At 36.5% G+C, this 21,564-nt stretch overlaps 3 protein-coding genes across 3 annotated transcripts; all 3 read left to right on the forward strand.

Moving 5' to 3' along the window:
• Positions 1-1,148: 1,148 nt before the first annotated feature.
• On the forward strand, positions 1,149-3,768 carry LOC122610181 (vicilin-like seed storage protein At2g18540). Its single transcript, XM_043783174.1, has 5 exons — positions 1,149-1,467; positions 1,794-1,981; positions 2,090-2,173; positions 2,261-2,581; positions 2,671-3,768. The coding sequence occupies exons 1-5, from the start codon at positions 1,149-1,151 to the stop codon at positions 3,766-3,768; spliced, it is 2,010 nt and encodes a 669-aa protein (XP_043639109.1).
• A 10,870-nt stretch (positions 3,769-14,638) lies between these two features.
• Positions 14,639-15,904, forward strand: LOC122610182. The gene has a single exon (XM_043783175.1). It carries the CDS (start codon positions 14,639-14,641, stop codon positions 15,902-15,904), a length of 1,266 nt encoding a protein of 421 aa, XP_043639110.1.
• Positions 15,905-20,307: 4,403 nt separating this feature from the next.
• LOC122610183 lies at positions 20,308-20,799 on the forward strand. Its single transcript, XM_043783176.1, has one exon. The coding sequence runs from the start codon at positions 20,308-20,310 to the stop codon at positions 20,797-20,799; it is 492 nt and encodes a 163-aa protein (XP_043639111.1).
• Positions 20,800-21,564: the final 765 nt, after the last annotated feature.

Here is a 21,564-nt window from a genome sequence, read left to right on the forward strand (position 1 = left end):
GGTTTACTTGTATGTTTTTACCAATGAAGTTAATAGAAAACAACTCACGAAACAACATCGTTAATCAATAATGGATGATTGTGTATTGAACAAGTCTAACATATATAATGTCTACGCGGAAGTGTTAATATTTTCTATTTGTGGTGACTATAGAGTCTACAGTAATTTCTGCTAGTAATCAAAAAGTTGAAAAGGTGGGCTTAGGCAAGAAGTAAAAGGCTTTTTAAAGGCATCCTCTTTGTTACCTGTTAGAGTTTTTAAAAGGCAAAAGACAAAAATATTTTCGAGCAAATGGAGATTAGTGTGGACAAAGCCTTTCAAGAGCACAGGACATTTGTGGTATACTAGTAGGACATATGAAAAATTGGTCGATTAAGGCTCTACGGGACAAAGAGTTCAATTTCACTTTTTCCTCTTCGGAACGCTCCCGAACGTCCGCAACAGTGCCCCGAGGGGCGTTCTTTGTCAAAAACTAGCAGATGGCGTGAGAAAATTGACGAGCAAAGTTGGCGTGCTTGTATGACGAAGCAAACTTGGCGTTCTATTAACGCTTTGCTCCCTTTCAGTCGAATTGGAAGAATTGAGTTCGTTTTAATGTAATTATGATACTGTTGTGATTGTGCACTTACTCCGTAATTGGGAAGTAATGGATATAACGAATAATACATACTTTTTTAATAAAATATATTTTTTCCTGAGAAAATAACGAAATTTATAATGTTTGCAAAAAGATTAGTTAGCTGAATTTCCATATGCATTATTAGTTAATACGCGAATTTGAAAAAACAAGTTAAAACATAATTTTCAAACACATAAGACACAATCCTGAGCATCTAATTTCTCTTCTCTATTCTATCGTTTTCACCGTGATCTCTTTTTCTCTAACCATTTTTTCACGGGTGTCTTTGGTTTAGATGACAGGGTGACAGGATACGTAACGTTTTTTCCAGGAAACTTCGCTGACGAAACAAACCCATATGCATGTAAAGACAGTCAATGCCTCACACCAAACCACTTCCACGTATCCAACTCATCATACACGTGTCCAACTCCCAACTGCCACGTCACTCTCTCACTCTTTAGTCTTCACCAAATTTATATTTATAAAATCAAACCGACCTCCTCATTCAAACACGACACAACAAAAAATGTCAAAAACTTGTAATGTATGTTTAGTTGCATTGTTAGTATTTCTTTTGTTCCCTAATTTCTACTTAACAGCAGCTTTGCATGGTGGTGGACAAGGTGGTGGTGGTTTGTTTCCTGTGCCGGCGGGAAAGCATGGGACGGTGGTGAAGAAGGAACAACGGTGGAGTGTGGTAACGGCGGAAGACGGTGAGATTTCGTCAGTGAAAGTGAGTGATGGTAAAAATGGATTTTATCATTTGCAGTTTATAACAATGGAACCAAACTCTCTTTTCCTTCCTGTTCATCTTCATTCGGATATGGTGTTTTATGTGGATTCAGGTAATTAAAGTATTTTTGTTTCTTAATTAGTATGCACTTTTATATAAATAATTAATGTAGTTAGTGAAAAGAATTTTAGTGGAACAAGTTGATGATGATCTTCAACTTTGAGGTGTTGCATGTATCCATTTATCTATATGTTAAAATTATGCATTTTTAAATTTGATCTTTATAACAAACACTAAAATTTAATGATGGAAATTTAATCATTTAGTCATGATTTCTGACTACATTCTTTTGTTGTTGGGGTTCAATATTACTCCAGTTAAATTAAATGCAAACTGCAAATTCATAAAACAGATTTATACATTTCCTGGTTAATTTAGGGAATGGAACTTTGAGTTGGGTTGATCTCGAGAAAGACGAGGATAAACTCAAACAAGTAGACTTGAAGGCCGGAGATGTTTACAGGCTGCGAACCGGATCTTTCTTCTACTTGCAGAGCAACTTAGAATCCGATCGAAGAAAGCTTCGTATTAATGCCATTTTCTCTGATTCCAAGGAACAGATACTTGTATGATTTCAATCTCATTGATTACCCAATACAAATAAATACCACATTTTGTTGCGTAAAACGTATTTCGTTCTAATATATATGATTATTTGTGTTAATTGTTTTCAGGAAGGATCGTCATTCGGAGCATATTCAAGTGTTAGCGATCTGTTGTTAGGGTTCGATGACAAAGTTCTTCAAGCAGCACTTAATGTAACTAAAACCATCTTACTACTTACTATTGCGATAATATAATTTTTTTTTTTTTAAATAACAAATGTTTTTTACCTGATTGATCAGGTCGATGAGGGAGTCATACAAGAGTTAAAAAGTGGAGGAAAGCAACCGATGATTGTACACGGAGTGTCAAAGGCCGAGAACGTGTATGAGGTTCATTATAAAATGATCATGAGAGCCTTCCTTGGTAGTAGTATGCCGAATGATTTAATCGATGTCAGTAAAAACAAACATAAAAATAAAAATAAAGACAAGCCGTACAACATCCAGGAAGCAAAGCATGATGTAGATAATTGCAACGGGTGGAGTCTGGTCGTAACGAGCAAGCAACTGAAAGCACTGAAGGATTCTGATTTCGGTGTTTTCTACGTCAATTTAACTATTGTACGTGAGTTGTCAATAATCTTGGTTTTTGTGTTTATGAGTCGGGGGGTTGATTATTTATGTTGGTTTTGTGATGAAATCATTTTCAGGGGTCGATGATGGGGCCGCACTGGAACCCGTTAACTGCTGAAATCGCTGTAGTGTTGAGGGGACGTGGTATGGTTCGTGTGGTGTGTCCCAGTTCTTTAGACGAGACCGAGTGTAAGAACTCCAGGTTTAGAGTTGAAGAAGGCGATGTGTTTGTGGTGCCGAGATATCATCCAATGGCTCAGATTTCGTTCAACAACGAGTCGTTTGTTTTTATGGGGTTCACGACAACACAAAAGAACAACCATCCGCAGTATTTAGTTGGTACAGCATCGGTTTTCCAAGCATTGGATAAAAGGGTGTTGGCGACTTCTTTGGGAGTAAGCAACACGACAATGGATGAGATATTAACGGCTCAAAGAGAAGCTATTATTCTGGAATGCACCTCGTGTGCGGAGGAAGAGGAGATGTTAATGGAAGAAGAGATGGAGAGGCAAGAAGAAGAGAGAAGAAGAGAGGAAGAGGAGGCCGCTAAAGAGTGGGAGGAACAAGAGGCCAAGAGACGGCAGGAGGAAGAGGCTAGGCGGCAACGGGAAGAAGAGGAGGCAGCGGCTAAACAACGAGAAGAGGAAGCCGCTAAGCAGCGGGAACAAGAGGCGGAAGCTGCTAGACAGCGACAACAAGAAGAGGCCGCTGCTAGGCAGCGGGAACAGGAAGAGGCGGCGGAGGCTTCTGCCAAACAACGAGAAGAGGAAGCTGCTAGGCAGCGAGAACAAGAAGCAGCCGCTAGAAAACGAGAAGAGGAAGCAGCTAGAGAGCGGCAACAGGAAGAGGCAGAGGCAGCAGCAGCCGAGGACGCTGCTAGACAGAGGCAGCAAGAACAGGAAGAAGCTGCTAGACAACAGAAAGACGAGGCGGCTAGGCAGCGGGAACAAGAGGCGGCCGCCGCCGCTAGGCAACAACGAGAAGCAGAGGCTGCAAGACAACAAGAGGAGGATAGGAGGAGGCGCCAACATGAAAAGGAGGCAGGACGTGGTGGTGGGGAAGGAGAGGCTGCTAGTATGGAAGAGGGTGAGATGGCACGGCGCCAGAGAGAAGACGAGGAGGCTGCTAGAAGAAGAGAAGCAGGAGGGCGAGGTGGTGGAACCTCTGAAGTGTAAAACTTTATTGACACCGGTGGCGATGAGGAACTACAACCTTCAAAGGGGAATATGCTGAAACAAGGAAGGTCCAAAGAAACTCCTATGATCAGGTCCATGTTGTGATTTCTAGCTGGATAATGTCGATTAATTTCAATCTTAATTGGTATGTAGAAATATGGTTAATTAGTTTTGCAAGTTGTTAAAGATAATTGCATTTCCAGTAATTATTGCATTTCTTGATAAAATAAAGAATGTTTCTTTGGGTATCTGAAGGGAGACTTTAATTTGGTTGTTTCAAGTTGTCATGTCAATTCTTAGTCTTTTTAGTCTCTGTTGTGGTCTATGTATCATTCCAACTAACATTATTGGGCGTCATCAAATAAAGTAATAAACAGGCAACATATGTTGGTTTTCGTCTCTTGATGTGTCGGATATATTTCTACTAGTAAATATGTCATTTTTGGTGAATAGGCAAAATTAAGATCCCAAGTATACCATAATGACCTTGCAAATCTTATATGAAATACTAGCTAATATGTAACCAGACTGGTGTTTAGTAGCATATATAATTTGGCTGTAGAGTTATTAATAAAAGATATACATGTATGAAATATGAAAATCTTTAAAGAATGGTGATAAATTAAGCAGATAATAGCTATCAATGGAGGATCCAGGATGTAGGGTGTGCATTATCTTTTGAATTTTGACTGGGTTTAAACTTCTCGGATTTGGTTTACTTATTTCCCAATACAAGTTCTAGTATGCAAAATTATTTGTGGAGTTTAGTGCATGAAAAGTGTGTTAGATTTTGTTTGATATACACGGTTATTTATCGTGAGTTGTTGAACTACAAAATCTTGTGTTGGGTAATTAAACTCCTCTTCCTTTTTTTTTTTTTTTTTTTTCATTTTCATGTATCTAACTTGCAATTTTATTTGTGTTTAATAAACTTTATTGCTCATTTGCTACCGGATTATTTCAATTTCGACCATATTACTATCATTTGTATCCAGTTTTACTCGTTTTTGTTATTTATATTTCGCCTAGATGAGTCGTTCTGTTATTGTATGTAGAGGAAAGTTATTTAAGAACTAAAAAAAAGAAAACTCTTAAAAACCATTCTGGACTATATATTTCTTTTATCTTTCTCTCTTCAATTAAATAATAAAATTCATTCAAATCATTCAAAATGTTTTATCTCACAAACCGTAAATTATTAGACAAAACAAAAAGTATGGGTAATCTTAAAATTTCGTCATCTTTCATTAGAGCTTCAATTCGATATACTTTTGACGACCTTTTAATTTTTGTTTTTTTCCCCTTATACTTGTGTACCTACACATGTGTAGCATCATTGTTTTCACATGTAAATTAGTAAATGAACATATGTATACAACAATGAAGGTTAAGGATGGAGCCTGTTAATCCATGGTGGAGCCATGGTGGCCAAGGGCGAAGCCCGTCAGTTCATGGTGGAGCCATAGCGGCTAAGGGGGAACCTGTTAGGTAGATCACCGATCACCTCCTATGACTTATCACCATCTATGACCTATCACATTATGACCTATCACCCCACCAGCTTTGGTTTATGAATATCCTTAAGGGCGAAGCCCGCTCCGAATCATAATTTTTGTTCAACCTACACATGTGTAAGTTATGTGTAAGTACAAAAAAGAAAACGAAAATTAAAAAGTTGTCAAAAGTATATCGCATTGTATCTGTAATGAAAGTAGACGAAATTTTAAGACTAGTCATGTTTTTTGTTTCGTCTAATGATTTACGGTTTGTGAGATAAAACATTTTAAATGATTTGGTTGAATTTCCATATTTAATTAAAGAGAGAGAAAAGGAGAAAGAATATGTGGTCCAGAATTATTCTTTAGTTTTGTTCTTTTTTATGAATTCTCAAAATAACCCAGCGCATTATATGTGTATATATTTTTTATACATAGATGACTTATACATGAAGAATTGAGTAGTAGAACTTTTAATTTTATCACTTATTAGATATAACCAATATGATAGGTTAGTGTTTTGTTTTTAATTATTACTAGTTAATCATCCCGGGTTTAACCCGGGCATATTAATTAAAATTTTAAAATATAAAATAAATTATAATTTTTTATGTAATATATGTTTTTAAAACATTATAACTTGATATAAATCTAATAATTCAATTAAAACAATAATTATATTGTTAATAAATCAACTAAATAAAAACAAACATTTTATTTGTAATAATATTATATAAGAGAGATTTTTTATTCTTTAAATAAATGATTGATATTTTAATTAAACATGTAAAGAACTATTTATATTTTATTTATATATATATATATATATATGACATCATAATTAAATAAAAAGAATTTTTAAGTAAAATATGGATTTGCCACATCAAAATCTTTCTAATAATACCTATAAAAAACAATCTTGTTTTATTATATATAGAGATTAGAATAACACTATCTTTATTTGTTTGTTGCCATTATTTTGTTGTGATTCTTACTCTATTATATCGTCATTATTGGTTCTTTTGCTATTAGCTTCTATTTAGGATTTTGATTAATTACTCGGGTGGGTTATTTTCCACCTATATGGGTATCATAAGAACGTCATTATAGCATCAATAGCTCAACACTTTCATAGAGATGTGATTAGACAACAATATCTCATGTTTGTTTGTGTAACAAGGGAACTTTAGGTGGCGAATGAATATCTATTGATCGTTTTCGAATTTTTTCCTGTCATTTTTAAGATTGTACTTGATTCTAACCAGAGATCTCTTGTGATTCTTATAAAATGATACCGCTTTATCAAATTTCCCTGATATTTCTAGTATCCCGTTTTGAAATTTCAAAGTTTCATGTCAAGCCGAAGTATCTAAAAGATTACTTTTCTGTTTATAGGTCACCTTCCTAGTTTTTACAAGCCCGTGTTGTGTTAGAAAATATGGCATTGGGCTTTTAGCGTTAAGAGTCCATTTTATCTATACTACTATATAAAAATTATACATTCCTTGTTGAAAAGAAGAGTTGCAAAATGACCATTTTACCCTTAATGAATTAATTTACATCATGGGTCCTTTATCTTCTAAATATTTTCACCACCACCTTTACATTTACACCAACCAGCACCATTCGACATTGTCACCACCACCAATAGTTGTCACCATTACCCCCCGTCGCCGACACCACCAACCGTCATCACGGCCACCGTCGCATTGCGCGGATACCGTGCTAGTCTATATAAACAAGTGTATAGTTTTCAAACTATAAGTTTTGAGCTTAACCGTGGGAAGAACATTTTCATTTTTTTTTTTATGACATAACGTTTCTTTTTGAATTCTAATCATTAAAAATATGAACCCTTGAAGATATATTGTCGAAACTTTTGATTAATAATCACACAACGTTTTACATTCGTTGCTAATTTGCTATACTCAATTAGAAGTATAATAACATTACATAGTTAACATTATTACTTAATTGCAATCATTACATTTGGGTTCCTGTTCTTATTTTATGTTAATAAATTAAAATAAACTCTAACAAAATTAAAACTATTATTTTAAAACCACATGTCCCTATGACGGCTTTAAAACTAATTTATATGAGTTATATTATCGGAGCGCGTAACCCGACCAGGCGAAAAAGTGTAATCCGACCACCCACTATTAGCGGCGACGTCACCGCAAATAGTGGGTCCCATATTCACATGCGTCTGCAACCTTTGACCGAATCACGTGGTTGTGGCCCCCACTATTAGCGGCGACGTCGCCGCAAATAGTGGGCCCCCCACTACATATTTTCGGTATAAACAAAGCTTCTTCTCGTCTTCTCCGTATTACTTCTCCGTCCTCTGTAAGAACTCTCCTCACTTCCTTTTCTTTCTTCTCCATTCGTTTAACTCACAAATCCGGCCATCTATCCCCTCATCATCGTTAGCAACCATCCTTTTTACACGACCTACCTTTTCCGGCCTCCCGGAGTCCATTTTCAGGCGCGGTTTTAGCGGCGACATTTATCCGGCGTAAATTATTTCCGGCCAACCAGTTTTGCGGGTAACGTATTTTCCACTGATATACGGTAAACCAGATTTTTTAGTTTTCCGGCTTACTCCGGCAATATAGTTTTCCGGCGACTAAATTTTTTTTCGGCCAGCCAGACAGTCCGTTTTTTGTTGTACCCATTTTTCCGGTGAACCATTTTTCAGACGAGGTAACACTCATTTACCTTTTAAATAGTTGTTTTTATTTTAATATATAATAATGTTATCAAATATTTGTTTGTTATAGAAATGATTAGTTATAGAAAATAAATGTTATATATGTTTGTTAGAAAATATATGTTGAAAATATGTGTTAGAAAATATGTGTTAGAAAATATTAGTTATATAAATGTTATAGTTTGATGTTATATAAAATATATGTTTGTTATAGAAAATATATGTTAGGAAATATATGTTAAAAAACAAGTGTTAGTAAATTTATATGTTAGAAAGTATCAGTTATAGAAATGTTATAGTATTATAGTTAGGAAAGATTACTTATGTTATTATAGTTAGGAATGATATGATTTTTAGAAATTCATAAATTTTTAAGAATACATTTGTAGTTATAATTATTGTTTATTATAGTTCAAAATATGATTCTTAGAAAACACTTTTTAGTATGATTGTAATTGTTAATATAGTTGTTATTAGGTTAGTATTAATGTTAGAAACGAAGGTTTGAAAAAAAGTGGTCATTTTAGGTATAATAATTTTGAAAAACAATTTTGTGTCCAAAATATGTTTATTTAATTTGCACCTTTTTTATGACATTTATGTTTGTTTATGTTATTTTATAAATTGGGACGGCTGATGTAGGTTAAAATGGCTGCACTTCACGGCAGAGATGGTGGCAACGACCCTCCAAATTGGGGGTGGAACCTCGAATGGGTTTGTAGGCGTACGGGTGGTAAGTATATATTAATGTACGTTGAATATAAATATATGGTACATATTTATATATATATATATATATTTGTTATTTTATTTTGTTTTGCAGGTATTAGCACAGGGAGAGCTGCTGCTGCTAACAACGATCTGGAGCGCGAGTTTCAGAATTCGGGACGCCGAATCTCGCTTATGTTGAATAACGATCTCAGTAGGTGGCAGGCAATCGGGGACCACGCCAAGTGGTACAAGAGCTATTTGGGGACATACATAATTACGAGTCGTGGGATCAGGTGCCCCAGCCCATCAAGGATGGACTTACTGACTGGCTTATGGTATAAAACTATTTTTTTTTACTATTTAAATACGTCATTTAAAAAATATGGTAGATGCTAACTATTACTACAAAATCGCAAAGACGGTTCTACTTAGAACCATATCTAGGTCACCCAGAAAATCACCCGTTACGAGAGGCCGTGACCAGGATGATTCGTCAGGATGCCCTGAAGATCTACAGGGATAAAAAAGCAAAATTCAAGAAGACTTGGTTCACTGACAGGGGTGGGTCACAGAGGCTGGCAGAACTGGAGGGTCAACCTCCGTTTGGGATGCCTCCACAGGTGTGGAGTAATCTACTGGGTTACTGGACCAGCGAGCCCCGGATGATTGCTGCCCAAAGAAACACGACAAACAGGCAGTAACAAAATAATACTGTCAGTACTCACGGTCGGCAATCATACGCTCAGCGTGAATGGCGTTACGCTGTAAGTTATACGTAATTATTTATATCCACGTATGTAAACATATATCTATACAGAGATACACATACAAATATATAACTTTGATTAATGTATATACAGGAAGATAACCTTGCACCCGCATTTTTTTACATGTCTTTTAAGGACTTTGTCTAAGCGTACGATTTCATCAGCCATGATGTCCAAAGCTTTAAGTGAAACCTCTCCCTGAAGGTCCTTCGTACAGTTGTAATTATGTTTCCCCTTCCGGGTCCCGTTGCTATACCCCAGTTGGCCCCTTATTTCTGTTTCTTGAGCGATCAGGACAGAATCAACACATTGCAGGATTCTAGTAAATGTGCATTTCCCCCTCAATTCTTCCTTCAGTAGGTGGTGCTCGGCCTCCACTCTGTTTGTGGTGTGGTTTTGGTAGTTGAGGTGTTCATCGACCCAACAGGACACAAACTGCTCTCGGTATGGGGAAAACCAATTATCGGTCAGGTACTTGTAGACGCCTGGAAAACCCCCAAGTTTTTTCTTTAACTCCTTCTCATTTGACCTAAACTCGTCAAAAGTCCGAGATTGATAGACTTTTTTCCACCAGTCGTTAAGTCTGTCAATGTTAACATCTTTCTTCATCTGCAATGCCAGTTTGCAATGCTTGATTATGTTTTGCCATATATGGTACCTACACAGTAGTTGTTTCGCTTCCGGCATAACAACCTTCAAAGCTCTCATCAGGGCCAGCTCCCTGTCAGTAAGAACGACACGAACGGCAAAGCTATCAGCAAGGGTGGACTTGAGACATCGTAACACCCATTGATAATTTGCCTCCCGCTCGTTTACGATAAACGCATACGCTAAACTGAAGGTCTTCCCCGTTGAAATCACGCCAACGATCTCAACTAGCGGCATGTTGTAGATGTTGGTTTTGTACGTGGAGTCTATTTCAATAACCAGGGAAATGCGCGCCATAGGGTCATTGATGTTGGATGAATGAAAAACAGGTTCTCCAAGCGTCCATTTTTGTTATTTGTGGTGAACTGGTAAAAGTACATTTTCTCTTGCAACGGTGAAAACATAACCTGCGAAAAGTGACCAAGGTATAGTAAATAAATCAATTCCAACAACATAGTACAATATAATATTTAATGTTTGTACCTGCATTGGAGTACGCCCTGCTTGGCCCGACCTCCTTCTCGCTTTTAGCAAGTTGGTAATGTCTCCTTTCCGAGTCAGGTTTCCTGGAAATTCAAGTTTGAGGTTTACCAGGATCTGATGTGGGTACAAACCGCGATTCGATTGGGTCCCCACATATTCCTTTTCGTCATCCGTCATCCGTCTGGCGTATGCATTCCCTTGCAGATCGGTAGTTGGATCATGATTGTGCCTCCAATCCTTGACAGTTAACCTCCAACCACCATCACGCCCAGGGCGGCCTATTAAAGTGAAGGGACAACCTATCTTACTGGACCGTTTTGGTGGACCAATTAACCTTGCATCGCGCGCTCCACCGTGGTGACATATAAGTGTCACTTTATTGACCACCTCTTTTGAGTTTTTGTTCGTCCGCCGTATGACTAGAACATAACCCAAATCCATTGCTGTTCTTTGAGACCACTCCGTCAATTCTTCAAAGGAACCGAACACCTCATCATTTTCAAAGTCCCCAGCTTCGCATTCATATTCACCGTCTACATCAGATTGCTCAAACACATTATCCGGCACTTCAATACGTACGTTTTCTGGGTCTGCCCAAATATCCTCCAAACTATCCATCTGAAACAATTCAAGTAAACATCTACCTCGGTAACTATTGATGGTGTCCATACTATATGTATATATATATATATATATATTTACACATTCGTATAATATCTATATCTATATTCATAATACATATATATATACATATAAACAATAAGCTTGAAAAGGAAAAGATACACAATACCAGCAACTACAAATATGTAATGAAAACGATGATTCCTATGTTTGAAATTTTTTGTCGAAATACACAATGATTCAGTATGAAAACCACGACTTTATGGTATTGCGTATCTTATTACTTGCTGTTTTTTTCAAGTGTACGATATATAGTTGGACATTCCATATATATATAGTGTTTGAAGTCTTCAAAAACGATGATTCCTATGCTTTACCATCTTTTGATCCTATCGTACTACGTCAAATAACCATTCCCGATATGTCATAAACCATTCCCGATATGTCAGAAACCATTCCCCAGACCAGCGTGACAGACTGACGTGGCAGATGTCACGTCATCACTATTTGCGGCGATGTCGCCACTAATAGTGATGACGTGGCATCTGCCACGTCAGTCTGTCACGCTGGTCTGTTACTCTGTGGGGGTCCCACTATTAGCGGCGACGTCGCCGCTAATACCCTGATGGGGTTGACCGTTGACCTGGTGGTGTTACCCAATGCCTATATTATTTTCTTATGGCCCGTGAGTCAGTGAGTGAACATATGTTGCATGTGGTCCTCAATTTCTTCTATACCGGTCCAAGAATCACAAGCCCAATATTATGGGCTTACTTTTTGTTTCCCCACACTAGATAAGGCGTAAGATGCCCAATTCATTTTGTTTTGGTTGACAACTTTGACCAACCCACACACATCTTGTTAGAGGCGGATATAAGATTTTCAATCATTAGGTCCTTGACTTTTACTTGATGACTTGGTTAAAACAGAAAAAAAATGAAAATGGGTCAGTCACAAATGTAATTGCTATTTTCTTTTTCGAACAGCAAATTTAAAATTTCATCAAAGGAACTAGCTAGAATCTAGTACAGTGCCGTCTTCGAGGATATAAAAAATTTCCGGGATCTGGCTCGAAAATTAAAAATGGACCTCTAATATAGCGAGTCAATAATAAAATATAATAGCATAGCATTATGATGATAAACGTTTTCAACGAGCAAATCTAAGTATGACGGAAAAAAAACATAGTTTGTATGAATATTTTATATCAATTGAATTGATATAAAATATTTTATACATATAACATGAATTGTTCAATCGCTGGTAATTTGAAATAGGATATCAGCTTGTCATATACTCATGTTAAAAGTGGTCAATGGATTTTTTATTTCATTCCATAGTTTACATTAGCCCACATATTAGTTTAGACAACAATTTCATAGCTTTCGTACTAAAGATGTAGAAAATATATATATATATATATATAATCAAATTTTATAAAAAATTATGGGCCCATAAAAAGGTGGATCTGGCCCTCTAGCACCACATGAACCACCTAAAAGCCGGCCCTGATCCAATAATGAATACAAAGTTAAAAGATATGCATATAATTTGGATGTTGCTGAACAAGAACTCGTTTGTTTATTTTCTTTAGCTCCATCTAGCCGTGAGAATAATTGCTTGTATAAGTATAACACTATAACTATAAGCTTGCCTTTCCTTTCGGAAACTTGCATTGACAAGATTCATGAATAATAATAAATCTCATATTGAAGACGCAAAGGGGGGATGAAAGTTACACCAACTCGCGATGAAGCTCCGTATCGAATTCATAATTTCACACCCAGTTAATAGATGAACAGTATCCTCATCGTGAAAATTACATAATGGAATAATGGACTAGTCTTCAATTTGCACACTTCGTTTCGCTAACGCCTTTCTTGTGCCTGTTGTTTAAAATTTAACATATTACAACGTGATAGGCATTTTAGTTAAAACCTTTGTGAGAGTATTTTGTATTCTTTCGATCCTTTCTTTTGTTAATATTTTATATTAATTTGAATATTTTTTTTTGAGCGTACGTTGTCATAACCTGGTCCGTGCTAGAGAGTCTCTCACCTCTAATACCTAGTATGAGGAGAACCCCTAACTAAATCGTTCGAAGACACGACATTAAATTGAGATTAAATTCTGGCCCCGCATGACTCAAATCTGCTTCGTTGGAAAACTTTATTTGTGAAATTTTTTAAAATATTTTTCCCATGTCTTGAACTCAAGATCTTCACTCTTCAATATGTAAAACTGATACTCAAGCACTATATTATAATCAGTACTAATTTTGACCTTTGTTAATAACTTCATTATTCTTCCTCTTCCAAATGTCATTAATTGGTTGGATGTCTTTTTAACTTAAATATAACGATATCCTTTCTCTTCTATTCTTGTTCTTCATTCAACTTAGTCTTCATTTCCCTGACTCGATTTGGAAGGCTAACAATCTAGAAATGTAAATTCCTTCTTCTTAAGAATTTGGAAATTCTAAAAGAAATTCCATGTCATAAAAACGAAATTTTTTTTGAAACAGTGATTCTTCAAGGTTGTTTTATCAAACAAGTTTTCGAAAAAAAAAATTATACAACCGGGTAAACCGGTATTTCAAAAACCGGGTTCAAAAAATTGGCTCGAAACCGGTATTTCGATTACCGGGATCAAAAAAGCAACTTTGAAACCGGTATTTTGATTACCGGTTTCAGACTGAGCTGACATGTTACAGAGAATCTTTGATCGATACAGTATGATGTGATTTAAAGCCTGAAACCGGTTTTTCACTTACCGGTTTCGAGCTAACCCTAACACATGTCGCGACCTGGTGAAACCCTAATTCCACATGTAAACCTAATTAATTATTTATCTATATATAGTATATGTGATCTATCTTGAAGCATTATTAGTATCTCAAACAAATATTTTCAGATAACATTTCAAACACTGTCATAGTTATATTTTCATAAAAAAAAATGGCATTTTCATCATCATTCATCCCAATTGTAGTTCAGTTAATATGGAATGACTGTGTATCATTCGTAAATGGGATCCTTCAAAATGGAGATCCATCGAAAAGAAAAAGTTTTGCTCTTTTTCACGTAATGACTTATTCACAATTTTGTGATATGACTTACAGTTGTTTTGGTGTTTCAAAACAAGACTTCAAACTACAATTATATTTATGGTATGAAATTAAGGGTGTTCCTTTTAGGAATTTAATTATGGATGATAATACTTTGGCAATGATTTATCATCTGGGTGAAACGCAATTTGAAGTGAAGTTCGAGCCTACTTTTACAAACCAGTTGTTAAGCTTGACTCAAAGCCAATGTTTTTTTCAAGGGAATAACCAGCCAGAAGATGATGAAGATAACGAAGATGATGAAGAGAATGACGATGATGAAAACAATGACGATGAACATGTTCAAGATCATGAAATTAACCCAATGGGTGGTGGATCGAGTGACGAGGAACCTTATACAAGCGATGATACCATCGACGGATATAGCGTTGATGGGGATGTATCTGGAGATGAAGAAGAAAAAGGGGCCCATGCACAAGGTCCTTTGGAGAATGAACAACTTCTTAATCTTGTCGATGATAATGAAGATCATCTAATGTCATTCAATGAAGTTCAAGAAGATGTGGTATTTTGCTCGCAAGAAAGAATTGTGATAGAAAAAGGAATGTTTTTTCAAAGCAAAGCGGAGCTTGTACACGCTGTTAGGCTTTGGAACATAAGAGAAAACAGAGAACTTATTGTTATGGATACGAGGCCAACGTTTTGGAAAGCACAGTGCATGACCAGGGGGAAGAATTATCGTGGTGTTATGGACCGGGTACCGTGTAGGTGGGTTGTAGTTGGATCTAACAGAAACAGATTAGGATTGTTTCAGATCACAAAGTGGGTGGAGAGTCACAATTGTTATGGAGAAGTGAGATCTAACAACAACCGATGTATGACAGCAAGTATGATTGCTTCTGAATATGTGTCACAAGTGCGGGAGGATTTAACTTTAAAAGTGAGACAGATCCAGGCGCAAGTAAAAACAACTTTCAATGTTGATGTGAGTTACGCCAAGGCGTGGAATGCAAGAAGGTTAGCAATTGAAAGGTTGTATGGAACTTGGCCGAGTAACTTTGATGCATGGCCCAAGTATGTTGTTGAATTACAACGTGCTAACCCAGACACTGTTGTGGAATGGCTCCATTCTCCAACTAGTTCAAGCCATATACATATATTCAAGTTTGTATTTTGGGCATTTGGACCAGCAATCAGGGCATTCCAATGTTGTATTCCGGTGATCTTTGTCGATGGCACGCATTTGAAAGGCAGCTACAAGGGTAAGTTGCTAACTGTAGTGACGAAGAACGCCAATGGACAACTATTGTCGGTCGCTTTTGCCTTGGTTGATGAAGAGTCTAATGAAAGTTGGGGATGGTTTCTAAATCTCTTTGAAGAGCATGTCAGATTGCAGCGGCAGGGTGATTTGTGTATCATTTCAGACCGTCACCAAGGCATTCTTAATACAGTGAACCAAATTGACGGGTGGCATCATCGGTATTGTTTGAGGCACGTTTGTAGCAACGTGAACTCGCACTTCAAGAACAGGAGAATCAAAAATCTGGCTTGGGTTATCGGTTCAACATCCCAATCATCCAAGTATACTTGGGCGATTAATCAAGTTAAAGGTGAAGATGATGCCGTTTGACCGTATTTGAGAAACATTGGTTTGGATAAGTGGACTCTAAGGCACGATTCGTGGCTTCGTCGTTGGGGTAACTTAACGACAAACATTGTCGAGTGCCAAAACAATATCCTTGGTAAGGCTCGAATGCTACCTATTAGAGCTTTAATTGAGACCACTTTTTCTTGGACAAGAGACCATTTTGTCAGCCAATGCTGGAAGGCCAACAGTTGGAGCCCATCACTAGCTCGCAAAATGTGGGAGGTTTATCAGATGCGTGAAAGAGCCTCAACAAGCCATAGGGTGGAAGTGTTTGATGAACGAACAGGAAATTACACGGTCAAAACAAACCAAAGAAATGCACAAGGCGAGTATACATACAATGTTGTCATGGGGGAGAATAGGAAAAAATGCTCTTGTGGAGCTTGGCAGCATCAAAGGTTTCCATGTTCTCATGCCATTTCTGTTTGCGGATATAGACAAGAGAGAGCTGCTTATTTTCTAAGTAAGAGGTACACAACTAGGACGTGGATAAATCAGTATAATGATGCACTTGCTCCCCTCCGAGACGTGAATTACTGGGCACAGGTATATTGGCAGGTCCAGGAAGATCCGAAAAAACTGGTCACGCAAAGGAGTAGGAGTCGCACCAGACGGTACCGGAACGAGATGGATGAGAGTTCTACCAGCAGATCTTCAACCTCAAGCTCAAGACAACAAGCTAGATGTGGTGTTTGCGGTGGATTGGGCCATAACAGGAAGACATGCCCTGAACTTTGAATGTGACAATAATGTTGTCGCTTATCTGTTTCCGTTAGTTTGAGTTGTTTTTGTGTGTTGTTTTAACCCGTTTATTTTCTGAATTCCTAGGCTTTTTAATGTAAGATGATGCTGTTTTAATCTATGTTTTATGCAGCTTTTAATATGAAATTTATGTTTCTTTTAACCCATTTATTTCCTGAATTCCTATGCTTTTTGAGTCTTTCTTCTTCTGCTCGTATACATGTATATATTGGTTTTGAGAGTGGTTGTGTAATAATGCTTCTTTATTATTCTTGCTACCCGTTTTTGTCTTTTGCGCTTTTCGATTACCGGTTTCGAGGGTGTTGTCACATCACTGTCACGTCCTCCTGCCACCTCCTGCATAGTTACTGTATTCCTGCACTTTGCCTGAAACCAGTAATCCAAATACCGGCTTCGAATGTATTTTTTCTGAAACCGGTAATGCAAATACCGGTTTCGAGGCAAAATTTTGAACCCGGTATTTGCATTACCGGTTTACCCGGTTGTATAATTTATTTATTTTTTTAAAACTTGTTTGACAAAACACTTTTAAAAAATCACTGTTTGAAAAAAAATTTCCATAAAAACCTAACTTATATCATTACCTAACATGCATGTTACAATTCAAAAGTTACATATAAGAAGTATATTTTATAAATTATTACATACAATATAGATTTTCTTTTATAGACTACATACAATAAAAATCTAGGAAAAATTTAATACATTTTTAATTAATAAGATCAAGATTAAAAATATATACCGTCAATGTGTATTTGAAATAGTATATGTGAAGAAACTCTAGTTACTACCAATGTATGTAAGTATATTTCAGAAATTATACGTGAAAAAACTCTACGAATGGAAATGTAAATTATATATTGACATGGGAAATAGGGAGTGATAGAAGAGAATAAACGAAAACGATTTGGAAAGGTTCAAAGTCCAAGACTTATAGAGCAGCAGCATTTGATTGAGTTGTCAATCCAAATAAACACTTTTTATACTTTATCATGTCCTTACTTTTTTTTTAAAAAAAAACTTTTATTTGACCCTTCCAATCCCCCATTCCAACAGCCGGCCGGCCGGAATCAAGTTTCAAGTACCCACACATTCCATTTTTCCAATGGCAACAGAATGCATATCTCCATGGGATCATACCAAGATTACAAATACAATCCTACGGTTTATATTTTCTTGAACTAAACCAAAGATTTTTAACAGCTAGAATATAAAAAACAGAATTTCTAACTTGTGCTTAGAAATACAAATAAGAATGCAATTTAATGTATTAATACTTATTAAAAATGCATTTTTCATAAAGATGTGATTCTTTAAATGGTAATTTTATTCATATTTATAAATTACGTCAAATATTTCGAAATCCTTCATGACAGAAATTGAACCTTATAAAGTCTCTATCAAAGGGATTAACTCACAGTGACAATTAATTAAGTATAATGTTGTGCATATTTTTTTTTAAAGGTGGATTTCGTTTGAAACTTCGTGTCACGATTCGATAGCGAGAGGTCTAATATTCGTTGTCTTAACCGGATTCGTGCTATACTCACAATGACAATTAATTAAGTATAATGTTGTGCATATCTTTTTTTAAAGGGTGGATTTCGTTTGAAACTTCGTGTCGCGATTCAATAGCGAGAGGTCTAACATACGTTGTCTTAACCGGGTTCGCGCTATAGAGCTCTCTCTAAGTAGAAATGTTTATTTCAAATACCCAATGAGAGGAAAACCTTCTACTAATCCACCCGAAGGCACGACGATTAATGGACTCTGCCCTCTCAGACTTAACCTGGGTATACCCAAGCCAAACCTTGATAGAAGGACTACCTATATCTCAAAATTAATGAAACGAAGATTCAAACCTGAGACCTATAGGTCACCAGAGGAACTTCAAACCACTACATCAACTCATTATTTATAGTTTTGTGCATATTAATCGCACCTTTTATGTGCTCCCTTAGAGCATTGTTAAAAAATTTCATTAAAGAAAAATAGGTGATAAATCTCATATCCATCCACTGATCCACAACCATTATTGCGTCATAATAATTGTATTGTAGGACTATATGACACTCAGTGTAGGCGCTATGTGCTGGCCAAGACAACCCCACAACTTATATAGAACTCTATATTTTTATTAGGCTTTATTCAGCATTTTCTTTTTATTAACATTTCTAAGAATTAATTCAATTTTAAGTTAATTGGTAATTCAAAACGGGTGTAATTGAATTTTGTATTTTAATTTTATAATTATTAGTATATTAAAATCTGTTAAGTACATTTATATTATTATTATTGGTGTATAAAAATTTGTATCTTCTATATTAATATTTTACCTTTTAAATTTAACTATAAAATGTATAATTATTAATGCACGTTTATGACCCTTTTTATGTAGTAGTATCATGTCTAAACGACGGAATGTGATAGCATAGAGGAAAAAAACAGGAAAAAGGTGGTGTTCATTTATGGTTAGTTAACAAAGAATGGAATCTCTGATGCCGTGAGGGAGTATCAAACTCCTGAACACTTTCCTTTTTCTCGTTAATCTACGTTACTTTAAATAAATATATGAATTGTAGTCTCGCTGACATGTATACTAGTTGCCATAGTTTAGAAAGTTTTACTAGTTTTAAATTCCTGTTTATGGGCTTTATGATGTAAAGGATTACTTTTATATATTATAATAAACACTTTCCTTTTTCTCGTTAATGTATCTTGTATAAAGTTTGTTTAACCGAAAAGGATTATTTGACTCTTACATGGATTAGGAATTATATCTTCAAATATGTAACAGTTTAGAATATTGCAATTTCAAGTACCAATAGTGAGGTAACCAATAGATCGATATTCATATATCATTTTTTACTTCTTCATCAATTCAATTACCTTTAAGGAAACTTATTTTGAAAAAAAATTTGTGTTTATTCTTTGGGGGAGAGGAGTGGTGGGAGGCATGGAAAACAGCATGGCATGCCGTCGAGGGAACACCGGCGCCAATGGCGCGGCATGAGGACAACATGAGGGATGGCGGCATTAAAGCCCTGCGAGGGTTGAAGAATTTGAACGTTAGGGGGAGCGTGCGTGGTGGGGTCCAGGTGTACTTTTTGACCATTTGAAGCGAATTAAAAAAAAAAATTTCCTACCTCTTTATATATAAATACACATCATTTTTAACCAAAAAAATCACCAAACAAAAACATATCTTCACACTTTCACACACAAAAAAAAATCACATTACTAAAAAATGGATTTCTCTTACTCATCTTCTTCATTTTGTGTTCCACCGGAGTTAGACGATTCGTCTACGGGGAGTACTTTTCAGTTTTTTAATCAAGTGTACGCCGAGCTTGAAGATACTAGCAGCTCTTCCGACACTCGTAGGTATATCGATCGCGATCGAGAAGAAGCTCACGCGATACTAATGCGTGACTACTTCGTTGAAGACTCAAAGTTTGACGAACCATTTTTCGTCATCATTTTCGCATGAGCAAGAGGTTGTTTTTGAAGATTGTTGGTGATATTGAAGCTAACTTTAGTTACTTTCAAGAGGGGTACGATGCACAGGGTAAAAAAGTTGCACTGCTCTTTAAAAGTGCACATCGGCGATCAAGCAACTGTCTATGAGTGAACCTTCAGACACGTATGACAAGTATTTATGTATGGCTGCCAAAACGGGACGCGAGAGCATGGAGTACTTTTGTGATGCGGTCGTCAATTTATATCAAAAGGAGTTCTTACGTAGGCCGACATCTCATGACGTTGCTCTCATCACACAAGCTCATGAAGAAAGACACCACATTCCAGGAATGCTTGGTAGTCTTGATTGTACACACATCGAATGGAGGATGTGCCCTAGACACTTAAAAGGGCAATACACGAGGGGTGATCACAAGGTACCTACTATTATGATTGAATGTGTTGCTTTTTATGACTTGTGGATTTGGCATTCGTTTTTCGGTTCTGGTGGATCGAACAACGATGTCAATGTTTTGCAGCAGTCACCGTTGTTTCAAAACGAGCGTGATGGATCCGCGCCAGACAGTTCATTTAGCGTAAATGGACATGATTACAAGCGCGGTTACTACCTTACCGATGGAATATATCCTAGGTAGGCTGCGTTTGTTAAAGTTTATCTTCATCCAGTGGAACAAGATGAAAAGAAATTTAAAAGACTACAAGAGGCTGCAAGAAAGGATGTTGAGCGAGCGTTTGGTGTTCTCAAGGGAAAATGGAAGATCTCGGACCGTCCCCTCCGGCTATGGACAAAGGACAACATCAAAAAAATCGTCGCTATGTGTACTATACTACACAACATGATCATCAAAGACAACGGAGGGGGGGGGGGGGGGCAATATCACCGGTTCATATTATGGATCCACTGGTGCCAAGAGTTTATAACCCGGAAGCAAACCGGGAGTTAATGGACGAGAACGTGCATCATCGGCTCCGATATGATCTCACGGTGCATGTATCGGCTTTAGACTTATCATACCTTGACGATCCAGCGATGCAGCCACCATCAGTTGCGAGTTTGATTTAGTTGTCTTCATTATCATGTAGAATTTTAGTTTCGGTTTATGTTATTATGTACTTTTTAATTCATGTTTATATAATGTTTAATTTAATTTTAATGAAATATTTAAAGTTTTTATTAAAAAAAAATAAGTTTGATTAAATTAAATGAAAAAGAAAAAATTATTTATGAGGGTTGAGAAAGTTATGAATGCCATTAAAAATGATTGGGAGAAATGGTTGGGAGGGTTGAAAAGGAAAATTGAATTAGAGGTATTTGATTGGTGGAATTTGGGAGGCATGGGAATTTGGGAGGCATAACTCCTCTCCCCCTTAGAGGCTTAGAGCATTAACTTAAAACCTCA

This window comes from Erigeron canadensis, chromosome 8 (genome assembly GCF_010389155.1).
Source record: "Erigeron canadensis isolate Cc75 chromosome 8, C_canadensis_v1, whole genome shotgun sequence".
NCBI classification, from domain to species: domain Eukaryota; kingdom Viridiplantae; phylum Streptophyta; class Magnoliopsida; order Asterales; family Asteraceae; genus Erigeron; species Erigeron canadensis.